This window comes from Apis mellifera, linkage group LG4 (assembly GCF_003254395.2).
Source record: "Apis mellifera strain DH4 linkage group LG4, Amel_HAv3.1, whole genome shotgun sequence".
NCBI classification, from domain to species: domain Eukaryota; kingdom Metazoa; phylum Arthropoda; class Insecta; order Hymenoptera; family Apidae; genus Apis; species Apis mellifera.
The window spans coordinates 1,802,136-1,828,652 of NC_037641.1; the positions used below are offsets into that span (position 1 = coordinate 1,802,136).

A 26,517-nucleotide genomic window follows, 5' to 3' on the forward strand; every position below is an offset into this window, starting at 1 on the left:
TATGCAATAAATATGCTTATATTTTATATTTTATATCATATATTTTATTTTTATATATATTATTATATATATATGAATTACATTATATATATATATATATATATATATGAAGAAGTTATATTAGAAAATAAATAAACATGATGGCCGAATACAATATAAATAATTTAAATTTATTCTTAAAATAACATTCGATATTAAATTGTTGTAGTTTAAAAATTAAACATAATATTGACAATATTATTTTAACATAATTTGTTACATATATAATTTTAATAAAATAATTAACAAATATAATAATGAGTAAATTTACCGAATAAAAAATACCGATATTAACAGAAAATAAATTTTCAAAAAAATTATTTATTTTATTAAAAATTTTATTTATCATAATTTTTCAACTATATAAAAGAATACAATACATATTACATATATACATATATATATTCATTTCTTTAGATAATTTCATTTCATAATGATTCAAGATAAAGTAAAATTTTAAATTATAGAATATGTAATTGTATATCTATAAAAAAATATTTATTTTCAGAAGAAATTGTATGCCAAACATGGAAAATGAGAATTGATATCGCATATTCAAAGAAATTTTTTTTCTAAAAATAAATTATTCTATGTATAATATTTTAATATATTGCTATAAGTTTTCATTGAAATCAAATCTTTCATAATAATTCAATTTCTTTACAAGATAGTATAAAAAAATTTTTGTAACTATATATTAAATTACAAGTAAGATCTCGAATAATCAAACTAATAGTAATAACATCAGTAGTCTTAATATGTAATATAATTTTAGATAATCCAATAATTTATATTATTACGTTTCGTGTAAAATATAATAGTTTTACTATAATCATTATCCATTATTTGTTTTAATCTATTTTTTTTCAGATTTTTCATCACTCTTATTGTGAGCTATTAAGTTATTTTTCAAATTGCTAACTTACATTTTCTTTCTTTTTTTTTTTTTCTAAATGCCTATTATTGTAAAAACATCGTCTGATTTATTTTGCTCATAGATTTATCTTCAATTTTTTTCTGTAATATATGTACAATTATATATCGTTTATCATATCATTTTCAAATTTCTATTTAATAACATCTTGCCAATCTCTACTTTTGATATAGATATTAGAACATATATCTAATATAGATATATTAGAATATATTAAATAGATATTATATTATCCTCTAATAAAGAAAAATCACATTCTAAATCAAAATTTTTGACGAAAATAAATGGAAAAATTGTAATAGAGATATAAATAAAAGAAAAATTTATATTATTACATTTCATGAGAAATATATATTATCTATATATATAACTATATATTATCCATTCTTATATATACTTTTAACTGTTTCTTAAGCCTGTTCTATTTGTCTATATGTCCTAAACTTTTTAAATTCCTAAATTTTTCTTCTGAACTATTAAATTATTTTATAAATTGCTTATATTAAAACGTCTTTCTTTATTTATTTTATATATAATATAATATATAATATATCTTCTTTTAAGCAAATATTAACATTTCAAGATTCCTATTATTATTAAACATAAAAAATGAAAATAATCAGCATGATGTTTTAAGCTCAAAGTTACAACGAGTTACAACGAATTTAGGCCTGAAAAATTGATTTTGATAAAAATTATAGCTTTTCTGACGAAAATCATTTCTATGCTGCTTAGAATTCGATCAGAAATTCTTAGGACAAATTCATGTTAAATCGAATTCTGTTTTGAAAAAACGATTATTATATATATCAAAACGGTTAGCGTTTAAACAAAAAAATCGCTATTAAGGCCAAACAGTAATTGGAAATCGTTCAGAGTACGTTTTAAAATATCCATTCGAATTAATATAGAATATAGAATATAAATATAGAATAAAAAGATGAATTTGATAATAATATTAATTTTTGAACAAGAAAATTGCTTTTACAGATATTCTCTGCTTTGAAATTGTACTCGTTAAAAGTGAAAGTTTTCTAGTTGAAACTCAAATCAAGTTGAATTCCATCATAAACATTCGATCATCATCAAAATTGTAGCTTTTCGACACCAAAAACGCTATTAAAGCAAATTTGGTTATGAAAAAAATCAGAAACACATTATTGCATATAAAATTGCTCAATTATGTTAAATGTTTATCATGAAAAATCAATTTTGATCAAAATTGTACCTTAATGATTTAAAAATCACAGTTTCAGCAAATTTTGAACTTTGAAATTATTGAAAATGACGTTTTGTAACTGATATTCTAGTCACATTGAATTCTGTACGAAATTTTGATTTTGATGATTTTGAAAAATTGTAACTCTTATACACCAGAAACGCTGTTACGGTAAATACGAAAACAGAAACAAGTTATCTAACAAACTCGAGTTATATCAAATTTTGCCATGAAAAATCGATTTTGATAAAAATTGTGACTTTTCAACGAAAATCGCATTTTCGGCGAATTTTGCTTTGTAATCATTGAAAATGATATTTTCAAGCTGATATTCGAGTTGAATTCGGACGTTGAATTCTGCCACGAAAATTGAATTTTGACAAAAATTGTAACTTTTCGACACTCAAAACGCTTACAGAGAAATCTTCTTGTAAATGATCAGAGAGACGTGATCTATCACAAACGCGTTGATTTATATTCTATTCTGTTGTAAATAATCGATTTTTATCGTAATTGAAACATTCAATACAAAAATCGCTATTATATTATTTAGGATAAACTCGATATTTTATAGCAAATTTAGTTATGAATAATCAATTTTATCAAATTTTGTAAAAATACGAAAATACAAATCTTAGAAAATCATCAGAGAAATATGATTAAACGTCGCGTCATGTTAAATTCTGTTGTGAATAAACGGTTATTATTTCAGTATTGTAAAAATACTTAGGAAAATCGCTGTTGAATAACGTCACTCTAATGGTTTTCGATATAGAATTTTTGTTTTTCGATATATAACAGCGATTTTCGTGCCGAAAAATTATAATTTTAATCAAAATCAATTTTTCACGACAGAAATTACATAATTTGGCGAGTTTTTGTGGATGTTGTATTTCTGTTTGTTTTCGAAGCCGAAAAGCTGTAGAAGCTTTTTTAGCGTCGAAAAAATTTTGATCAAACAACAATTTTGATCAAAATCGAATTTTCGTGACAGAATTTAACGAAAAATTTGAGTATCAGCTTGAAAACATCACTCTCAACGCAGATATCAAAGCAGAATTCACCGAAATTGCGATTTTCGTGTCGAAAAAATTATTGAAATCAATTTTTCCTTCCATTTTGGTATAATAGGTCGAATTTATATTGGATAACTCTCTAAACTAATTTGATAATTGAAAATGTTAAATTTTTACTTTTTCAATATTTTTTAATTTTTCTTTTATTGAAATATACTTAACAAATTTTTTTTCAGAAAACAGTGCTTTTAAATAACTTTCATAGAAAAAAAAAAGTTTTATATGCACATATATTTTAAGTAATAATTTAATAATACTAATTAGAAATATTGTTCTTTCTTTCGAATGTTTCATTTATAAATACAGCATCAAATATGAATATTAATGAAAATTATAAAAATAATTAGTTTTTGTTTTGATTTTTTAAAAATATAAAAGAGACGTATTAAAAAAAATTTTAAATAATTATAATTTTTCATTAAGCACCAATTGCTGATCTCCTTTAAAGCTTATTTATGTACATTTAAAAAAAGTAAGTCAACATATTTCTATGATTTAGAAAGAAAAAAAGAAAGAAAAGTATTGTAAACAAATTGTGCCATTATTTGATAATTAATGTTTCGTCATTTTATTAATAATAATGCAATTAATTTGAAAAATATTTGATATATATGTTTTTTAAATTATTTATTTATATTTGCTTTATTCAAAATTCTGTGTATTAAATCAAAGAATAAAATCTTTATAAATCTCGATGCAAGAAATAATTCTAGTTTTAATTGCTCACACATCAATATATTTTTTAAACAAAAATAAAATATTAAATCTCATTAAAATTAAATATATTAATTTATTTAGCTCAATTGCATTTTATGATTGTATATCTAGTTTTGTCTTAAAAGATTTATAATAATGATAATATAATTACAAGATATAGTACTGGAGAAAATTGCAACAACTTTATAATAAATTTTTTAAATTTATTTTTTACTTTTTAATTAATTATACTACATTTAATTATTATATTATATATTATAATATTAGAAAAATTAGATATTGATATTTAAAAATTGGAATAAAAATTAGAGGTACAAAAAATTTCTAATAACAATGTTATATTACTTATCAACAAAATAGATAAAAATGTATTTTTAATTAATACATTAAAGTTGTTATAATTATTATCCAGTATTGTATTAAACGTGAATTTATTCATTTAAAATTTAAAAACGATTGAATCAATATTATTTATTGTATTATGAGAAGAATCGAACTAATAATTAATTCATTTTGTACTTTCTTACTTTAACATTGAAAATCCAAATAATTATGTACAACTTTAAAACAAGGAATGTTTCGAAGAATTTCATATTTTAAAAAATAATTCTAAAATTTAGTACGCACATATATGCAACAAAGAATAATGATATTTACTATAGTTTCAATAGTGAATTTTAATTATTGGGAACTAAAAGCAGGGACTAGTCACATAAGTACGCGGATGACTCTAACGATTAAATGATTCTAATGGCTAGAATCATCGTTAAAAATTGATATAATACAATATAGTTTGAATATTCTGTTCTTGAGGATTTATATCGGAGGATTGAAAAAAAGAAATTATATTATCTTTTCACGGATGAAAACCTTTTACTATTTATAGTCGAATTCGAGACAAAGTTTCGATTTGTTTAAAGCAGCATTTAAATATTATTTTAAATATTTCAAAATTTTTTAATCGATATTTTGTATGAAATTTTAATATAGATATAATAATTATATACATTTTGATTTTAATTGAATTTAATCAAAATATATTTTTGTAATATTGAATATTGTAATATTGAATATTATTTTGAAAAATAATAAATTATTTATTTTTATGTTAAACATTATATGTTAAACATGATATAGATATATTATAACTTAAAAATCATTTTAGAAAAAACGACTTTAATACGTTAATTGCTGACATCATATTAATTACATGGGTATACTCGTATTTGACATGTTTAAAGTCTCTTATAACATTACATAAAAACCTCGCATTAAAAAAAAAAATGTGTTTTCAAATTAAAAATGAATTGAAAATAAATTGAAAACATTCTACGAATTCTACGAATAAAAAAAAAATACCAATAATAATTAAAAGTTGCATGTATCATTGTTGCAACAAATAATTAGAAATATTAGAATTATAATTAACATATCAAATATGTTTTTATTTTAAATATTTAGAAAAAATTTTTTATTTATAAATTACTATGGATGATATAAAACTTAAATAAATTTTCTCTTTCCAAATGGAAATTACAGTATCTAATGCATTAACATTTATTAATGAATTATAATTATTATTTATATTAATGTATTTCATAATAATTAAATATATATTTAATAAGAAATAATATTCTTATTAAAAAATATTTTTTGATTAAATATAATAATACTGAAATAAAGTGAAGCATACAAATATATTAATAGATAACAAAATTAATTCATATCTTTTTTGAAAATTATATCGAACATTTTGTTGAACGCATTAAGGAATAAATGAAGAATGAAAAATTATGTTGATCGAGCAAATATAAATTATTTTATCTTTAAAAGTTAATCGAATTTCTCGACTCAATTTCGACTATTCGTGAATTATTTATATTACTAAATATAAAGATAATTCTTAGCATAAGCGAGACAAGTTGATGATTCAATAACATATCAAAGTACATTTGAATTTCATCCTTTGTCATTTGTTATAAATAAATCAATTTAAGTAAAGTATAATATCTCCTAATGTCTATTTTCTTATTTATCAAAATTTCAAATTTTAACAACATTTATAAAAAAATGCAAGAAAATTAGATTTATTTCTAATTTCTATATATAAGTTGTATAAATATATATTATTGTAATATATTATTTTTATAAAAGGAAGGCACAGATTTAATATATGTTCAATACTGAATTTAAATGTGTCTATACTTATACATTAAATATTTTTCATTTTTTGTTTCCTTTTTTTTTTAATTAATTAAAACTATATCTTTTAGAATTTAATGATTTTTGTCTTCGTTATTATTAATTCAACAGTTGACACTCTTTTCTACATCTCTCAACAATTTTTCAACACATGCATAGTATCTTAGTATCTAACATCACACTCGCACATTTAATAACTATATTTACAAAGGATTTGGCAAATTTCATATAATTCAATCAGTCGCTATAATCTAGTGCAGTCGATCTTTTGAACGCTATCAGTGAAGGCTGGATTTGAGAGACCTTTCTTCTTTCTGTAAGATTTCTTCAACATCTTACTTCTGTAAAAATTTAAAAAAATTTATATTGATATAATAATTATATATTTAAATTGATATTTTTTTGGAATTATATGTTGATCATAATAATATAATATCATGTGTATATATATAATATTATTTTTACAAAAGGAAGACGTAGATTTATTAATATATGTTATTAATATATGTTCATTATTCAATACTAAATTTAATTGTGTCTAATATACTTATACATAAATTGTTGTGAAACACGTTTGGAAAATCCATTTAAGAAGTCAAAATAAAAATATAAATATTTTAGTATACAATATAATATACAAAAATATACGCTTAAACTTAGCTTAATTTATTGAATTATAAGCAATTTGTATTAAATGAAACAAGAAAAAGTATGTGATGATCATCCTACTTATCTGCGTCTTTTTTCATTTAATGAATTTAGAATGTTTATAATTTAATAAGTAAATTTTAATTTATATTTTTATACATCAATTTTTGTATTTGCTTTGAATCGATTTTCTATATCCATCCTAGAAATATATTAATATCTTGTATAATTGATCAAAAGATATTTATTATAAAATATTTTATATAAAATATGTATAATAAAAAGACAATAAAAAATATTTGTTTGTTTTTTCTTTTTAATCAATATTTGTTATTCTAATTTTATAATATTGCTTGTCGAAAATAAAATAAAAGTAGATTATGCAAAATTACATTTAAAAACCAATTAAAAATATTCAAACAAATAAATAATTTTAATAAATTACATTTATATCATTATATAACACACACACATATATATTCAATATTAAAATAACAAAATATATAAATAATGTAACTTACGAGGATATACAGGGAATCCACCAGAAGCTTTGTTCTTTTCCAAAATCGTTACCTTCCTGAAGGGTTTCTGGAAGTTCCTGATTCAGAGTTTCCGGCAAGCCAAGGGTCAGAAATGAGTGTATAAAGGATAGCAAACCAAGAGCAATGAGGGGTAAAGCAGCATCGATGTCAGCCTAAATAGAGTAAAAAGAAATATTTTCAATATTTTTATATAATTCAGAACTACTATTTTTATATGATTCAAAACTAAAATATTTTTTTTATACTTATCTAATATCTTAATACTTATTCTTAATAGATACATATTATTTCATTAAAAGAATACTAATTTTAATTAAAATTAAAAATTAATTTTATTAAATTAATAACAATTATTTAATTATTTATTTTTCTTCATTAAATCAATATTAATCAGAACAATATTAATATTATTATATAAATTATTATATATATATATATATATATATATATATATATTTATATATATATCAATATTAGAATATTTGAAAGCTAATTGACTTTTGAATTTTATTTATTTATTACTTTTGAATTATATAAATTACAAATATAAAACAAATTAAAAGATATTTCAATTCACTTACCAGATAAATAATATACGGTCCTAAAATATGAGCGACATAACCGATAATATGAATCAAAGAAACACCCTGGGCTCGCACTACAGTAGGCAGCATTTCAGCTGCATATTGGAAACCAATATTTGCCGCGACATTCACTCCAAGACGTGCTATGATTGCCATAGCGACCGTTGGTGAGCCTTGAACAAGTTGAGAAATATGTAAATGCCATGAATGCCGCATTCCACACATGATATACGTGACCGATTCACGCTTGATCCAGTTAAAAATCAAATCCCTTTAAGTATATATTATTGTGTAATAATTTTAATTATTAATATAATTATTAATAATAATTTCTTGATTAAATTTAAACAAGAAGAAAGGAAGAAATAAAAAAAAGGAAAAGAATTTGGATAGAAAGATTTTTTTATATTTAATGATTTATTTCATACGTAATAATAATGAATAATATACTTAAGTTTTAAAATCTTAATATATTTCGCAACGATTATTAAGATGGATCTTATTATAAATAGAATTCTCGGATGATCAATAATGAAAAAATTTCGATTTTATTTATCAAATTTAATTTAAAAAATTTTTATTTTTAAATATATCTTCGAATATAATAACAACATAAGTTATTATAGTTAAGATATTATAATTATTTATAATAAGAAAATAATTTTTTCACTAGAAAGTTTTAATTTTTCAAATATTTTAAATCGATAATATATCGATAAATCAAATTCTATCTTTCTTAATTAACTTATATTTTTCATATTTTATTGAATAATTTCATTGATAAACTATTTATAAAAAAAGAAGAACAAAAAAAAAATAAAAAAAAGATTTACCAGCAGGGGTAGAAAGGGCAACAAAGGAGAAAACGCCACAGAGGAACATTGATGCAAAACCCATCCATCGTCTGCCCCATCTATCGAGAAAAAGGGCAAGTAGTACAGCCGCCGGAAGTTCCGTGAGGGAAGCCAAAGAGAAGGACATGAAAACGTCAGGATCTAGAAGTTTCATGTTCCAAACGTGACCATCGAACACCCACACCATTAGCAGCCTAGAAAAGAGCCAATCCTGTCATAGATAAATCATCAAGTTTCGCGATCATTTATAAATCCTTCACGAGCTCTGTTTGCACTTTGTCCATATTAATTATATATACTTAGATACTACGTGAATGATATTTAATAATCCATATAAGATACTCATAATATTTAATCTCGTAATTTATGACTATTTTATGATAATTTATTTCAATGTTATTTTTATAGTAATATTATGAAGAATAAATACGATAATTTAAAAATAACGAGGTAATTTTTTAATTTATATACTTAACTATAATATACTTATAATTCATCATAATATAAATTTTTAACATATGATTATTAATTATTAATTATTAATTTTTAATTAACATTATGAATTTTTTTTAATTCAATATATATTAATAAAATAAATTTATTATATTTTAGATTTACTATATTTTTTTGTATATATAGTTACTTAACATTTTTTTTATAATTTTATTTTCAAAAATATTATTTCTTCATTTTTTTTTTGCTACTTTTTGATATTATTTCAAAGACTTATTTTTTGTAAAAATAAAGAATTAAATGAATAAAAATAAATAAAAAATTAAAGAATCAAAATTAATTGAAATTAAAAATAAAAATATATATTTAATATATATATAATTTATAATATAATTTATAATTTCAATTAATTTTTTTCTAAAATGAAAAATTAAAAAATTAAAAATTAAATGAAAATTTATAATTCTTTAATATTTATTACCGATTAATATTAAAAAGATTGACTTACCAATAAACAATGAGCATGATAGTAATACGACTGAGTCGCGGCAGTTTAAAGAGATGCAGGACGGTATATTGATTATGCGATTGATCCTTTTCGTTCGACATTCTGCAACTTTTTTCGAATTCATCGAATATTTCTTGTTTTACTTCCTTGCCATTCACTTTCGCAAATTTCTTTAGCATCTCGATCGCTTTGTCAATTCTTCCACTGGTTATATACCACCTGTGAAAATGTATATGAGATATGCAAATAAAACTGATATGAAACTTGTATAAAAATAATTTTAAAAATCTTAAAAATTATTTTTTGACGAGTGTTAAATACTTATTGATTTTCTTAAATATCTTTTTTTTTTACAGATTTGAATAGCATCACATCGGAGGTTATCGAACTTGTTTCAAATGTGATTTATTCGCTTATAAAATACAGTAAAAAATGTATCTCAATGAGAAAAAGAAGTTAATCTAAGAAATATTTTTTCTTTTCTTATAAAATCAAATAATCTGTCATGTGAATAATTATCGAATAGATTTATTTATAGATAATTAAGAATTTTTAAATTATTAAATTTTTAAATCTTCAAATTTTAATATCTCTTTCATAAAGAAGCAAATTCATTAAAAGAATCACGAAATATCGAAAAAAATATTAAAGATAAAAATGAAAGAAAAGGAATAAAATTGAATATATTAAATTTATGTACATTATTATTGGATATTTTAATATTTTCTTAATTTAAATATTTCATAATTTTTGAGATAGAAGAAATAAATCATGAAAAAATCATAAAATTATTAAAATTTACTAGCAATAAAAAATTAAAAATATAACATATATATATTTTCTTATTTAAAAAAAGATAATAAAAAAATAATTATTTTTTCATTCTGAATTTCTAATTCTATTATTTTGTGAAAACACATTTCTAAACTAAATTCAATTTTATGTAATCTCATTTATATTCATACTCGAATAATATTCATGTATAATAAATATTATGATGTAATATAATTTCAAATTTATATATCTATATATAATATTTTAATAATTTGGAATAGATGTTAATTGAATTACCGTGCACTTTCAGGAACAATCCATGGTCCTATAAATGCGACCACCATGGGACACGCGGTGACCATACTTAAAATTCTCCAATTTGAGATCCAATAGGCGATCCAAGGTAAAAGACTCGCAGCTGCCGCGAAATAAAGCCCAAAAGACATATTTGCCACAAGAGTTCGATATTTCGGGCCGACATACTCTATCACTGAAAGAACATTTACATTTTCTTTATTACAGTCAAAAATATATCTATTATGTACCTGGATAAAAAAAGGAATGTCATTTTTGACAAATGTTCTAGCAATATATTTTCTTTATTTGATAAAACAATATTTTTATTTTATTATATTTTTTTTTATTATATTCTATCATTTCAACAGTATCCTTGATTTTATTACTTTTAACATTTATACATGTATAAATATTCACATTTTAAATTAAAATCTTTTTTATTTTATTTTTTGATATGATTATTCTCAATTTTAATTGAAATATCATGTATTATATCGATTTTTATTTTCATTTATTTTGAATATTGTAATATATATTAATCCACACAAATTCTTCATAAAATACTTATATTGTTAATCTGTTAGTTTTCATGTACCGTAATATTCAATAAAATATGAGATAATAAATATTTGTTAATAATAATTTGATAAATTTTAATGGTTTTTCGACTTTATAACTTTTAATAGGTATTTCTTATAAATTTTAATGTGTAAATGTGAAAGTTGTTTTTTTTTTAAACTTGTTTTTGAAAAACTGCAATTTTTCAATTTTGGAAATATTTTGTGTTTTTATAATAATAGTTATTTTTGACGAAAAATGATTCTATGGATCCTCTTGAATAAAATAATATAGTATTTAATATAGTATTTAATATAGTATAAGTATAATATAAGTTTAATATAATATAAGTATAATATAATATAAATTTAAATTAAAAGTATTTATTAAAAGTATTTATATAATTAAATTTAAATTAAAGTATTAATTTTAAATTAATAAAAAATCTAATATAATATTTACAATAATGATCAAAGTTAAAAAAATGCGATATAATATAATATAATATATAAATAATTATTAATTATATATAAATAATTATAATATAAATTATAATATAATATAAATGATATAATACATATTTTTGTTAATATTCTTCTTATTTAAAAAATTAAGAGTAATTTAAAAGAAAATCTAATCATACCATGCAAATTTGTTAAAGAAAACAACAAAAAAAGGACGTTATAAAATCATTTTTGTTTTCAATATAGGAACAAAATTATTTTGATAGATGATGACAATGATATTCAATAATAATTTTTTTTATTGCACAGCATATCGTGATAAAATCATTGAATATCATTACATCGTATATTAAAAATAAAAATGATTTGTAATTTTTCTTGATGCTTTCCATAATAAAAAAAAGTATTTGATACATTTCATTGTGATACTAATAAAATGGATTCCATCTCAGAATAAGTCTATTTAATTATTTTCTAATATTTTAGCATAATTTTTTTATATTAATTTCATTATAACTTTTTAATTATATAGAACAACAGAAAATGTTTCAAGTAAATGTTATTCAGTATTGTAGCAGTTATCTTAATAAATAGAATATTTCATTAAAAAAAAAAACGGCAGATCTTATATTCTTTCTATATATTATCACAAAAAAATTTTTTTTATCATAAATAATCAGCCTATTGAAATGGGAAAAAAATTCAATCTACTATACTTACTAAAAAAAATTTTTTTTAACGAATTATCTTATATATATATATATATATATATATATATATATATATATATATATATATATATATATATATATATATTACATACAGAGTATTTCAAAAATAGAAAAAAAGTTAAAAAATAATTCTAGATGCTAAAATGAATACAAAAATTGATATACAAAAATATCTATTGTAACTTATTTTTTAAATTAAAATGAAGGAAATATTCTATAATAAATAATGTTACAATTTTTATAATAAATAAAATTTTAGATCAAATTAATTCGCTGTATAAATAATTTAATTTTGTATTGAATGAAGAAAAACAAAGATGGAGTTACTTTATCGCTATTTTATTTTACCTATAAAATTAAATTGCTTATAACTTAATAAGTAAGTCGTGATTGATATTTTTGCATATAAATTTCTTTATTTATTTTAGTTCTTGAATCAAATTAATGTAATTAAATTTTCTTCTTCCGAATATATATAAAATGTAATGATTAATAAATTTGCCATTAGCATTCATTTTAATTTTTCCAACTTACCGATAATAAAAAGTACATTGAAGCAATTATCAAATGATGATCCAACGACTAATCTTGCGAGGCAGAAGCTCCAGAAACTGTCACAAAACGCAGTGCCAACAGAGGCGATGAAACCGACCGCGTTGCAAGCGACCAACGCCGGAATTCTGCCATAATGGTCAGCTATGTAACCAAATATTAAACCTCCAAGCATGCTTCCCACGAAGAAGGCCGATTGTGCCGCCGAGCTAAGGAATGCGTGGTCACAGACCCATTCCAGCTGAAAACAAATGTGAAGATACTCTATGGTTTAACCAATTATACATGAAAAATATAAAGAAGTTTTGAGAACAATGGAAGATCAAAAAAATAGAAATTTGCATTTATTTCTTGGAATTGAAAAGTTTAATTCGTAAAAATTATATTGTTTTTTTTTAATAGTAACAATGAAATAATAATAAAATAATAAGGATAGAAAATAAAAATAACAATTAACAATAAGAATTGTAAAATTAAATAATTTTTTAAAAATTTTAATGGAAGATTAAAATAGAAGAATTTGTATATTTCTTAGATTATAGTTAAAAGTAATTAGTATTATATTAATTATAATATATAGTAATAATAATATATAATAATATTAATAATATAAATATAGAAATAAAAATAGAAATAAAAATTAAAATAATAACAATAACACTAAGAATTATAAAATTGAATAATTTTTTAATATTTTTTTGATATTTTGTTTAATAATAATTGACACTTTAACTGCATATTATGTGATGAAATGATAATAATAAACAATAATAAAAAATAAAAATAATAATTAAAATAAACTTATAATTTATTTTTATTTTTATTAAAATTTTATTTATTTTTTAAAAAAGGATTTTTGTTTTGTTTAACGAAGATTTATAAAATTGAATAATTTCCATATATATTATTACTATAATTTATAAATTTATTTATTATTTTATTTCAGATTATAAAATTTTAAGTTATCATTATTGCAAGTTATTATTATGTCTAAATATATTTTTGTCAATAATTTATTAGAGAGATCTATATTGATACATAAATAATAAATATATTGCATTCAATTTTCTTTTTAAAAACATTAAATATTAACATAAAACATTATATAAATATAATATTTATGAAAACTTGATTACATTAATAAATAATTTTAAGATTGAATGAATATTCAAATCATTTCAATTTATTTCAATAAATTTCAATTGTATTTTCATTTGATCAAATTTGTGTTTAAGATATCTAGTTTAAATAATTGTCTTTTCATTTTAATTTTTTTCTAATTTTTTTTATAAATCATATATTACAGAAATTACATATATATTAGATATCAATAATTTGAAAGATATAATAAATAAAATAAAATTTAAAATAATATAGAGGTAATATAAAATTTTAAATTTGAAATTTTTATAAATAAATACATAAAAAATATATGCATGGTAATATATATATTATATTTATACATTTTTATATACTATGAGAATTTAATGTTATGCTTATATTATATATGAAAATTATAATTGTTCTTTAAAATCTTACCTCAACAGCAATAGATCTATATGGAATCATCGTATGATTGAACGTCCAACCATTTTGACAAGATTTGATTGGCCAAGATGGATCTGCTTTTCTAATACCTTTTTCTATTATTTCAGTATAATTCACATTATACATATTGCATCGCGAAAAGGAAGTTGCGCCTTCCTGCTTTAACTCTTCTGTCGATGCTGTGGGTATCGATATTGCAATTCTGAATGAAGAAATAGAATTTCAATTGAAGAAATAAGAATTATAATATATAATATCTTTTAAAGAATATTAGTTTTATGCGCTAATAATTATATAATTATATATTTCATTTCTTTTTTCTTTTGTACATATCTATTTTATAATTAGAAATTAAAATAAAAATAAAAAAAATGAGATGAATTTAATAAAATAATATTAAGAAAGTAAACAAAAAAATAAATTTTATTTCTCTATCTATTTAAACAAAATTGAAATAATAAAAATAAAAAATATTAAAAAACTAAAAAAAAAAAATAGAAAGAACTAGCATTATAATAATTCCATTTTCTTAAATTTAAATTTAGATTACATTCAAATTTATCTTTTTCAAAAAATCCCCTGTCTTCTTAAAAAAAAAAAGAAAAAATCTAAATCTAGTCACATTCAAATATATTTTTCTATAAAAAAACAAAGATGAGATAACAATAAGATGAAAGAGAAATAAAAATAGAAAAAAAGAGAGATAATAATTGTAAAAATAATAAAAAATAATAATAAAAAGATAGAAATTCGAAGGATATTCGTCTCATGTCTAAGAATTCCAATTGCGTTCAGATTCAATTATTAATCTTAGCATGTTCAATATATCTTTTTACAAACAAATAAGAAGAAAGGGAGAAGATGCGTAAAAATGAGAAAATAATCTATTAAAACATGTGAACATTTAGAATTTGCAGGAGACTGTCGACCAAACTAGTTTCCGACGAACCCTCGAATGCTATGATATCAATCTATTATTACAAGAATAGTGATTCTGTGGGAAACACGCAGAATGAAAAATTTTCTTCGTTGATACATCTCAAAAAACCAAATCTCGTGTGCGTTGAGAACGAAAGCGTGATTTCTTTCTAGATTTATCGGTGTTTCGTAGCTGGTAGTTTTTAGCCAGATAATAGAAATTTCAAATTTTAAAGAAATAATTCGTTGAAGAATGATTGAGTAATTAACTACTTTTAAACTTATGTTTGAATATTTTTATGATTGTGATATACATTAGGTTAGATATTAGATATAAACTGATTGTTTATAATAATGTAAATTAATTTGATGTTTTTTTTAAAATGATATTTAAATTTTTTTCGAACAGAGATGAATTAACATCTGATTTTTTAATTTAGAAAATTCAAATTTAGAAAATTGGAAATTTTCGAAATTTTCAAAACTTTTAAATTTAAATTTTATTTTATTTCGACTAGAGAGATTTTGAACTATAGATTCAAAATTTGATTTTTAGATTTGTAAAATTCAAGTTTGAAATATTGCAAATTTTCGAAACTTTCAAAATTTTTTAAATTTAAATTTTACTTTTTTTTGAATAGAAATGGATTAAAATCTGATTTTTAGATTTTAAAATTTAAATTTTGGAAAATATCGAATTCTCGAAACTTTTAAAATTTAAAATTTGTAATTTTTAAAATCTAATATAATAAATCTAAAGTCTAAATACAAATTCAATAGAATTATTAATAATTAATTTAAAAAATTATATCGTAATATTCTCTTAAATTATTATTATTTATAGAAATTATTCTTACAATTTCGAATCAAAATAACAAAAAGTTTCACAGTTTAAGAATTCGAAATTTTGAAGGATTTTGAAAAACTTCTAATATCTCATCTCTAATTTAAAATAAAATACTCCTTTTATTTTAATTTTGGGTAAAATTTGAATTTTATCTCATTTTAAATAAAACTTGAATTTTATTTTCTTTTAAATAAGAGAATTGAATTTCATTTCATTTGAAATAAAATTTGAATAGTTTTTAAATTTCTCTTATGATTTTTGAAACGAAACATGAAAATAATGTTACGATTAATTGTATAATATAAGTAGAAATAGATGTTAATTTTTGTTATTAATCTTTAATAAATGTAAGTTTAGTTTCTTTGATAAATATTAGTTTAAATTCGTAGTTTCATATAAATTTCGTAACTTCAATAAAAATATTATCGTAATATAATTATGATATGAATATTTTATCATTACTGAAAAAATGGAAATTTTCATGCAACTAGAAGATTCTGTCCTCGATATTTATTGCTATTTACCTATTTGAAAAGCAAAAAAGATTTTTGGGAAGCTTAATAATTCACATATAATTTCATAGAATGTATATGTAAATATCTATAGTAATTAATTGTAAGAATTTTCAATGATAAAATTTATCATCGGATATGATTCAAATAAATTATATCTAAGTGAAGTGTTTGTTATATAATAAAAAATTCAATAATATAAGTTGTGTTGATTTTTAAAAAAAACTATTTCATATCGAATAAAATTTTTTAATTTATAATTTTATCAATTTTTGGAAGTTTTGAATTTATAAATATTTAAATTGGTAGATTTTTAAATTTTCGAATTTTTTGAATCATTGAATTTATAAAACACATTTTAGAATTCAAAAAATTTTTCAAGTTTTCTTAATTCCTTATATATTAAATAATAAAAATTTCAAATTTTGAATTTTTAAGAAAAATTTTTGAATTTTTTTGATTTAAAGTTTTTATTTTTTATACATATATATAAGATACGAATTTTTTAATTTTCATTTTATCAAAAATATATTATCTTACATATTTTCAATATTTTGAAATATTTAAATTCTCTTATATTATATAAACTTTAAAATATCACTTTGAAACAATTTTATATTTCATTCGAAATTATTAAACTTCACAATCCTCCGAATTTTTAAAATTTCATATATTGAAACTTTTAAATCTTCAAAATCTTCAAACTCAATATTTGAAACTATTATAATATTTTTCCACTACACGTTTTTCTTTCAAATACAAAAAAACTACGATCTTTCTACTGTTCCATAATTCAACGATCCAGACAGTACGAATTCTATATGAAGTTTCACTTACTTTTCTTCGTCCGTGAGGTTCCATCGTTCGAGTTCTGGCACGGTGCACCAATGTTCGTTTGGTAGTAATGTGATGAAGAATTGCGTGAAATAAAGAAACGCGTACACAAAGGTGAAAGGCAAAAGGACAATAAAGAGAAACCATTGATAACGGCCTGCTTCGCCAACGTAAGGTAGGATATCATCAAAGGTTTCGATCTTCGGACGTTCGCCCTCTTCAACTTTCACATTCTCCACCATGACTGTCATTATCTTGATCTCTGCAAATAAACATCTCGATTATTTAACTTCAATTATATGCAACGAAAAAATTTGAGTAAATTATATTATTATCTGAAAATGTTCTGTTTTTTTCTTTCTCTTAAAATAATTCATTAAAATAATTCTTTTTTCTTGATGGATTGTAAGTCATACATAATAATCATAACTATTATGATTATTAGCAATATTATTGTATGCTATTTCATGATTAAAAATAATCTTTTCAAATAATGAATTTGGAATTATTTTAATTAAATTGATTATTTTAATTAAATTGTTTTGATTAAAATTTTTGTAATTTAATTTAAATTATATGTATATTTTTTAAAAAAATTTGAAAATTCGAGACGAATTAAGACGATAATAGATTGATGAAAAATATTATTTTTCTTTTTTAAATTAAAATAATTATTTTGATTAATTAAATATATTAATTAAATAATCACTTATTTTGATTTATGAGTTACAAAGACATTCAAGTTTAAAATAAGCCATATTATTAAGTTAGTGAGAAATTCCGTTTTTTCTCTTAAAATTGTTTTGTTATTTGCATTAATTATTTTAAATTTTCATTATTAATATTTTTATAAATTTTCAGATAGCTGATTTTGAATAAAAAAATAATTAAATACTTATATTTTTGAATTAAACTTTTTTTTTCAAGTATTCTACTTTAATATAAATTTTTTTAACATATTATTGTTTATGTACAAATTACTTCATTGTAATTCGCGTCCAAGGATTAATTAAGAAAATTAGTTAAAATTAAATTATATTATTATTCTTTGAAAAAATTGTAAGAATTTATTAAAAATTGGAAATTTATATGAATAAAATCATTAATATTTATCTAATTCTTTAAGAAAAATACATTTATATTGAACTCTTGGATTATTGTATAATATAATTCATTATTATTTCTAGCTATTTTCATAATTTATTTATTTCATTAATAAATTATATTTCATTAATATTTCATTAATATAAAATAAATATCTAGTTTTTATTAAAGTATAACTTCTATAATATAAAATATCATTTTTGTAAAAAAATTTTATGAATTGTAAATCTTCTATAATATAGAGTTTTTCATAATTATACTATAAAAAACTAAAATATTTGTTACGAGATTCTCAATAATAAATAATTTGTTTATATGTATTAATATAATATGTTGTATATAATTAATCTGCTACAGTTGAAATAATTTTTTCTTATTATTATAATATTTTTTTATTATGAATATATATATAAGCTTTAATCAAGTAAATAATTTTTCGTATTTATTAATATTTTTTTCTTTTTTTAAGAAAATGTTTAAATTGAGATGATTTAAATAAATAAATTATTGGCGAAATCGACATGAAAAAGATGAAATTTCTTTTGGAACGATTATTATAACTGATATCATTGCTTAAAGTTCCTGCATATTTTATTTTAATTTTTTTATTGCATCATTTAATATAATTGTAATAATATGTAATATTGTATTGTAATTGTAATAATTGTATTAATGGAAAGCGAAACGAAAAATATGAAGTTGGAAATAGATTTTTCTTTATTTGAATTCTTTAGTTTGTTAGAGAGGTGAAAAAAGAAGTAAAAAGATCCTTGATCATTTTTGCAAGGTTATATTGCAAAATGAAGGATACTATTGAAGGTTTAGTACAGTCACTTGTACATTCTAATTGAAGTGTCCTTTAAATTGTTTCTTATTTTTCTTTTTACAAATGAAGAGAGAATATGAAGATAATTAAAAAATGAATAAACTATAAATTACTATTCGATGTCTCTTAGGAAAAATTGTAATAATTTCCTAAGAACAAATATTTAAATAATAAAGTATTATATTTTAAATTCTAAATATTATATTTTGCAGAATATTAATCTGTATTTATTTTTCTTTAAGAGTTAATTAAAGAAATTAGTTATAAGATATAGTAGTACAATAATTTTTTAAAAAAAGTTTATATTATAAATAGAATATTATTCAATTGAAATTAAAAGAAAATTAAACTATTAATGATTATTATAATAATTAAATAAGTGAAATTGATATAATAATATGATAATTTTATATTTTAGTTTAAAACTTCATTAATATCATAATAATATTGTCGAAAAAAAATTATTGATTATGATAAAAATTATGATTTATAAAAAAATTAATTGTAATTGCAATTATACAAAATTTTTTAGTTTATTTTTATTAAATTATAATATTATTATATTATTATAATATTAATTATATAATAATAATAATAATAATAAAATAAGTAATTGATATTCTTAATATTCTTAATACATTAAAATTTGAATATTAATCATATAATTGTACGAAATAAAATATTTTTCATTATTTTAATAAATAATAAATTATAATATTAAAAAAAGATTTTTTACTTTTACTCAATGAAGGCTAAAGTTGTAAAAGAATCTGAATCATGACCAACTACTTAAGACAAAATATATATGAAAGTTATTTCCTTTCATAATTAAACTCCTAATTTGCTACCAATTAAACGCTTTTTCCTATCACCTTCGTTCTTTTTTTTACAAAAGAAATCTTTTTACAAAAGAGAAATCCCATTTTATATATAATCGTTTTTCAAGTTTGAAATATAATATAATATTAAATACTAATTATAAAATGAAATTTAATATAATTAAAAATTTAAATTATTATTTTTTTATGTTAGATACTGTGACTTTAAAAATTATTAATATATTCTTCGAGTTTTTTTAAAATTAAACTTAAGATCTGAAATTTTAAAAAGTTAGAAAGATAAATTTACTAGACGATTTCGAAGAAAATTTCGAAAATTTTCAATTGTGAAGAAAATAATAAAGTATTATTTTTTATTTAAGTTATTAATAAAAATTTAAAAATTTAAAAATACATTTTAAAAATTTGTGTCATTTAAATATATGTTAAAAATTAAAAAAAAATCAAAATGTTTTTTATAATTTTCGGTTATCTAAAGATTTTTAATTTCGATATCCGATACCGAGTTGTTTGGTTTCTATTTTAACTGATTTCAATGAAATATTTTAATACATAAAAATAATTCATGTACAAATAGATTCTATGGTTCGAAATAAGATAAAAATTACAAAATTGCAAGATTTCATTTTCAAAAATTTTAAAAAATTTTAAAAATATAAATTAAATTAGCAAATCCTTTATAGGAATATTATATGAATATAATATTATATATAAATGAATTATTGATTTGAGAAGGTTATTATTCTAAATATAAAAATAAACAAAAAATATAGTATAAAATTTTCAAAAAAAAAACGAATTTGAAAATTCATCGATTATATGATTATATATATTCTTGACTCTATATATTCAGATTCGATTTTTTTTAAAAACAAGAATTTAAGCAATAAAATTTTATTTATTTTCATTTATAAAATATAAAATATAAATTGATTGATAATGTATTTATTAAGTAATACATTCATTGATAATGTTTTCAATCAAAAATTGACTAATTTCATCTGTATTTAAAAAATTGTCAAATTTGATTTGAAAATAAAGTCTTATATAAAAAATTTTATTTTAGATTTTTATTTTCTTTTGAATTATAAAATCTGCTTTACTTTATTTGTTATTATTATTTATATTACATGAACTATATCATCCTATATATAATTCACAAATTCTTTTGGATTTTTTATATTTTTACTACAAATTCAAATAAAAAAATTATTAAAACGACTTTTTTTCTTTATTATTCAACAATAAATTGCTAATTTTTCAAGATTTCTTTTACATATTATCTAATAAACTAATTCTTCTAATTTTTCAAAATAATTCAAAACATTAAGTCCAATTTTAATAAAAGTTATCATATTTTAAAAAATGTGTTAATATTCTATGAAATATCAATGAATATAAATATATTTTCATTTGTGAGCTCAAAATTTTTTTTTATGTAAATTGAGAAAAAATTATAAACAATTATTCTGAACATTATTATATTTTATAATAATATTTTGTATACAAATGTATAATATAATGTACAAATTATATACAAATGTATAATGTATTATATATTATATTATATACATATATATTATATTTGAATATAATATATATAATTATATTATATTTGAATATATTTAATAATTATATTATATTTGAATATATTTAATAATTATATTATATTTGAATATATTTAATAATTTAATACACTATAAATAATTTTTTTATTTATGAAATATTATAAATAAATAAATAAAATAAATAAAACTTTAAAATGTATTAGAAAGAAATTTTTTTGCATATCATTTAACGCTATAAGATAAATAATTATCGTATTTTCATTTAGAGAAAATAAAAATTATATATATTATTTCTTAAAAATATGAAATTTAAATATTTTATTTTGTAAAATCGAAGAAAAAATATAAGATATTTTAAAACTGAATAAAATTTTCTTATTTGAAACTAAAAGAAATTTCATTTTTGGAAAGTAAGTTCAAAAAATTTTCAACTTCAATTGAAATTGATTATAATTGGTTTCGATTAAATATGAATAATTATTGATATATAATTTTCTACTTTCTAATAATAAAACAATATAATAATGAAATAAAATAATAAAAAAAATAAAATAAAATTTTGTCATTTAAGTCTTTGTTTTTGAGAAAATTAAATATATATAATTCAAATGTGTGAGCGATAATTTTTAAAATTCAATTTTTTAAAAAATAAATTTTTTTAAAATTAAATAAAAAAAAATCTATTTTACATTTTTTGCTTATTTTCATATGTAAAATAAAACAATTACTTATCGATAATTCATTCGTATCTAATCAGTGAAATAATTTTGTTTGTATTTGAAAATTTTTTAAGTTTGTTTTATTCGCAAATAATGTCTTAAATGAAAAAATTTTATTTTATATTTTTAATTTATTTTTTTTTTTTATGTAGAATCATTTATATCATCAATTATAGGATACCTTATATAATAAATTTTTTTGGTACATAGTAAAATTTTAATAATTAAATTGTGTATATCGTGAAATAAAAAAAAATTGCTGTATTATTTATTTAACAAATATAAAATATTATTTTTTATTATTTTTGTTACTAATTTTCCAGAATTTTTATTATAATTAAAATATTATCAAAATAAAATTATCGAAAAAAGATTTTTAATACAATTAAAAATTTTCGAAACAATTAATAAAAGTTAATAAACATATTATAACAAATTAATAAAATAATTAAAAATAATTATAATTAAAATATTAAAAATTAAGTGTATAAATATTTTATAAGTCAAGATGATTATTATGTGTAATTGATAAGATTAATTGATTGTTCATTAATAAGAAACTTAAATAAAAAAAAAATATTAATAGCAAGAGAATCGAAATCGATTAGTTCGTGATATAATTACTATTTTTATAGATTTGGAGAAATTTGCATAAAATATATATTTTGTGGATATTATGACGCGTTTGCGTCAAATCAAAAAATCTATGAATACATTATATCAATATAACACATATGAATATATTTTCATAAAAAAATCTTTATGGAATGAATTAAACGAAATAATTTTTGAATAAAATTTTTAATTTTTGATTTTTTAGTAAAATAATTGACTATAGTGAATTTAATTATGAGTGGAAGAAAGATAGTTTTGAAAAATTCAAAATTTGTACTTTTTAAATTATGAATTAAGAAAATGAAAGAATTATTCATGAGATTATGATTATTATATTGTAAATATATGCAATTATTTTACAAAAATAATAAAATAAATTTAATAAAATAAATGATATAATCTTTAAGTTCATAGTATTTTAAACTTTCGGAAATTGTTGAATTTTTTTAATTTAAATATTTTTGAAATATATCAAATTATTCTTTCTTCTCTTTTTTTTCTCACAAATGTTAAAATTTTCAAATTTCATAAAAAAATTAAAAATGATAATAATTGTAATAAAATATTAATAAGTATAATAAAATAAAAATAATTTTTATAAAATTTGCAGAAACAGAATAACTAAAAAAAATATGTAATATATTTAAAGTAAGAATTTGTAATAAATTTATTATAATCATGAAAAGGAAAAAATGTGTATATAAGTAAATGTGTATATAAAGTAAATGAATTTTAAACGATTATTTACTCACGATATATACATATTTATCACGATATAATAATTGTTAGTATCAAAATCTAAGTATACGTATGTAAATGATATGACAATGAAAATATATGTTTGCATAAAAAATACTGACTAAATACGTTTCAGTATAATAACGAGTTATTTGTAATAAATTGTTTACAATGGGTAATGATTAACTAAGTTAAGAATCATTTCCGTATCGTGTGCAAAGTATAAATGTAATTTTAAATGTAACCTTATTAAACAAGAATTAATTATTTATTTTTTATCGAATATATCTCTTACTCTTAGAAAAAGAAATATCTCTAAAAATAAAAATAATTTATCTACAATATAATTTTTAAATTTGCCAAATATGGAAGATTTTTATTTAAAATTTTAAAAATTCATATATCATAATAAATTTTAATTTTTTATCAAATTCTTAATTAAATGTCATATATCATAAATATATATTCTTATACATTATATTATAATTATATATTCTTAATTATATATTGAATATTAAAATTTTTGAAACCAAATGAAAATCAGTACTTTAAATTTTCAAAATAAAATTCATTAGAAAATTTAAATTAGAAAAATATTAAAAATCACGATCTTGAGATAAAAAATATAAACAATTAAAAAATTATTAAATAGTAAATGATGAAAAAATCTTTAATCTCAGGATAATGAATTAAAAAACATAAATGTAATGCTTGTATTTATTGCGATTAAATATATATCAGACTTATAATGATTTAACCAACTAGTAAAAATCAACGCAACAATTATTATTTAAAATGATTCGTTACGTATAATTTCAGAACGATCGTTAACAGAACTAATTACTTCTTTTGTTCTCTATATCGATATTAAAAATGAAAATTCGTATTGAATAATAGTTAATCGTCCGAGATTAATTAATTAATTATTAATATATTATAATTAAAAGAATAATTATAATTATAAAAATACGATCATGACATAAATACATACGCTTTGTATAAATGATTTTTCAGTTTCTTTACCTTCAAACTAATCATAGGGAAAGCGTATACGATCTCTATCCATTGAAATTCACCGATGCACGCAAGATATCCGCATAAACGATGCATGTAATAACGCGAAGTGGAACAATTGTCAATTTCACTTCGAATTATTAAATTTTTCTTGTGATCGAGATTTTTTCTTCTATTTTGAAAAAGAAAATTAAATAAAAAAAATACAGAAGAGGATAAAAGTATCCTCTTGTAATTTTTTTATATTGCTTAATAATCTCATTATTAAAAAAGAGAGATCAAATATTTAATTTTTACAATTTTTACTAAAAATAAAGGATTTTAAAACAATGATTTATTCAAACATATTTTTCTGTTTTATTGCTTTGTTATTTTTTCAATTTGGATGCAATCTCGAAATTAGATATTTTAATATTTTTATAAATATTTACATAATATTCATTTCACATTATAAACGATGAATTGTAAATAAATAATTTTATATAAATTGTATTTAAAATTATTTGATTATATTATAAACTATACAAAACACAGAGATTTTTGAATTTTAATCCTATTTCAGTTAAATAGAATCATTTTTAATTCATTATGATAATATGAATAATATTTAATATCTATAAAATCTATCTATCTATCTCTAAAAATGACTTAGATCAATTACTTGTTTGGTTGCTTTTCGGTACTTATTCAATAAAATTATAAAATATTCACTTAGATTATATTTGTTTGATGGATTTTTTGATATTCAGTTTAGTTAGACTAACTAATTTCTTGAAAAAATGTTTTTTCGTAATCATATCGAATGATTATTTTATTATTTTACTGGTCAAAGGTAAACAAATATTTGGAAAATTACAAGAATTCTTGCCACATAAAAGTTTTAGTTAAGCTTTAAATAAGAAATTGAAAAAAATTCAGTTTATAATATGTCTTTGATTATTGAGCGTAAAAAAAAAATAAAAAATATGAATATTTGTTATTTTATTTCTTATATTATTTATTGTTATATTATTATATTATTAATTTATCATTACTAATATTCAAATATTCAAATATATATAATATATTTATATATATATATATATAATAATATTCAAATATTCAAATATATCATTTACTAATATTCAAATATTTTAAAAATTCTCAACTCAAAAATAGTTTCTGCTAAATTGCGATAAAGTGTATCATAAATTTAATTCTATATGTTCTACAAGATAGATTTTACAGTAAAACATTCTTTATATTAATAATCTTATAATTTTTATCAATAGAAATAGAGATAT

At 18.9% G+C, this 26,517-nt stretch overlaps 1 protein-coding gene across 2 annotated transcripts in view; it reads right to left on the reverse strand.

Moving 5' to 3' along the window:
• Positions 1–6,197: 6,197 nt before the first annotated feature.
• LOC412540 (carcinine transporter) overlaps positions 6,198–26,517 on the reverse strand; it is a 66,048-nt gene continuing 45,728 nt past the window's right edge. For both annotated transcript variants that reach the window (XM_026440175.1, XM_026440174.1), the window contains exons 2-10: positions 17,815–18,073; positions 14,692–14,902; positions 13,135–13,393; positions 10,848–11,040; positions 9,777–9,995; positions 8,795–9,009; positions 7,959–8,134; positions 7,357–7,529; positions 6,198–6,528 (exon numbers count right to left, since the gene is read on the reverse strand). In XM_026440175.1, the coding sequence (XP_026295960.1) occupies positions 6,432–6,528; positions 7,357–7,529; positions 7,959–8,134; positions 8,795–9,009; positions 9,777–9,995; positions 10,848–11,040; positions 13,135–13,393; positions 14,692–14,902; positions 17,815–18,062 (1,791 nt within the window). In that variant the 5' untranslated portion in view covers positions 18,063–18,073 and the 3' untranslated portion in view covers positions 6,198–6,431. The remainder of the gene's footprint in view (positions 6,529–7,356; positions 7,530–7,958; positions 8,135–8,794; positions 9,010–9,776; positions 9,996–10,847; positions 11,041–13,134; positions 13,394–14,691; positions 14,903–17,814; positions 18,074–26,517) is intronic.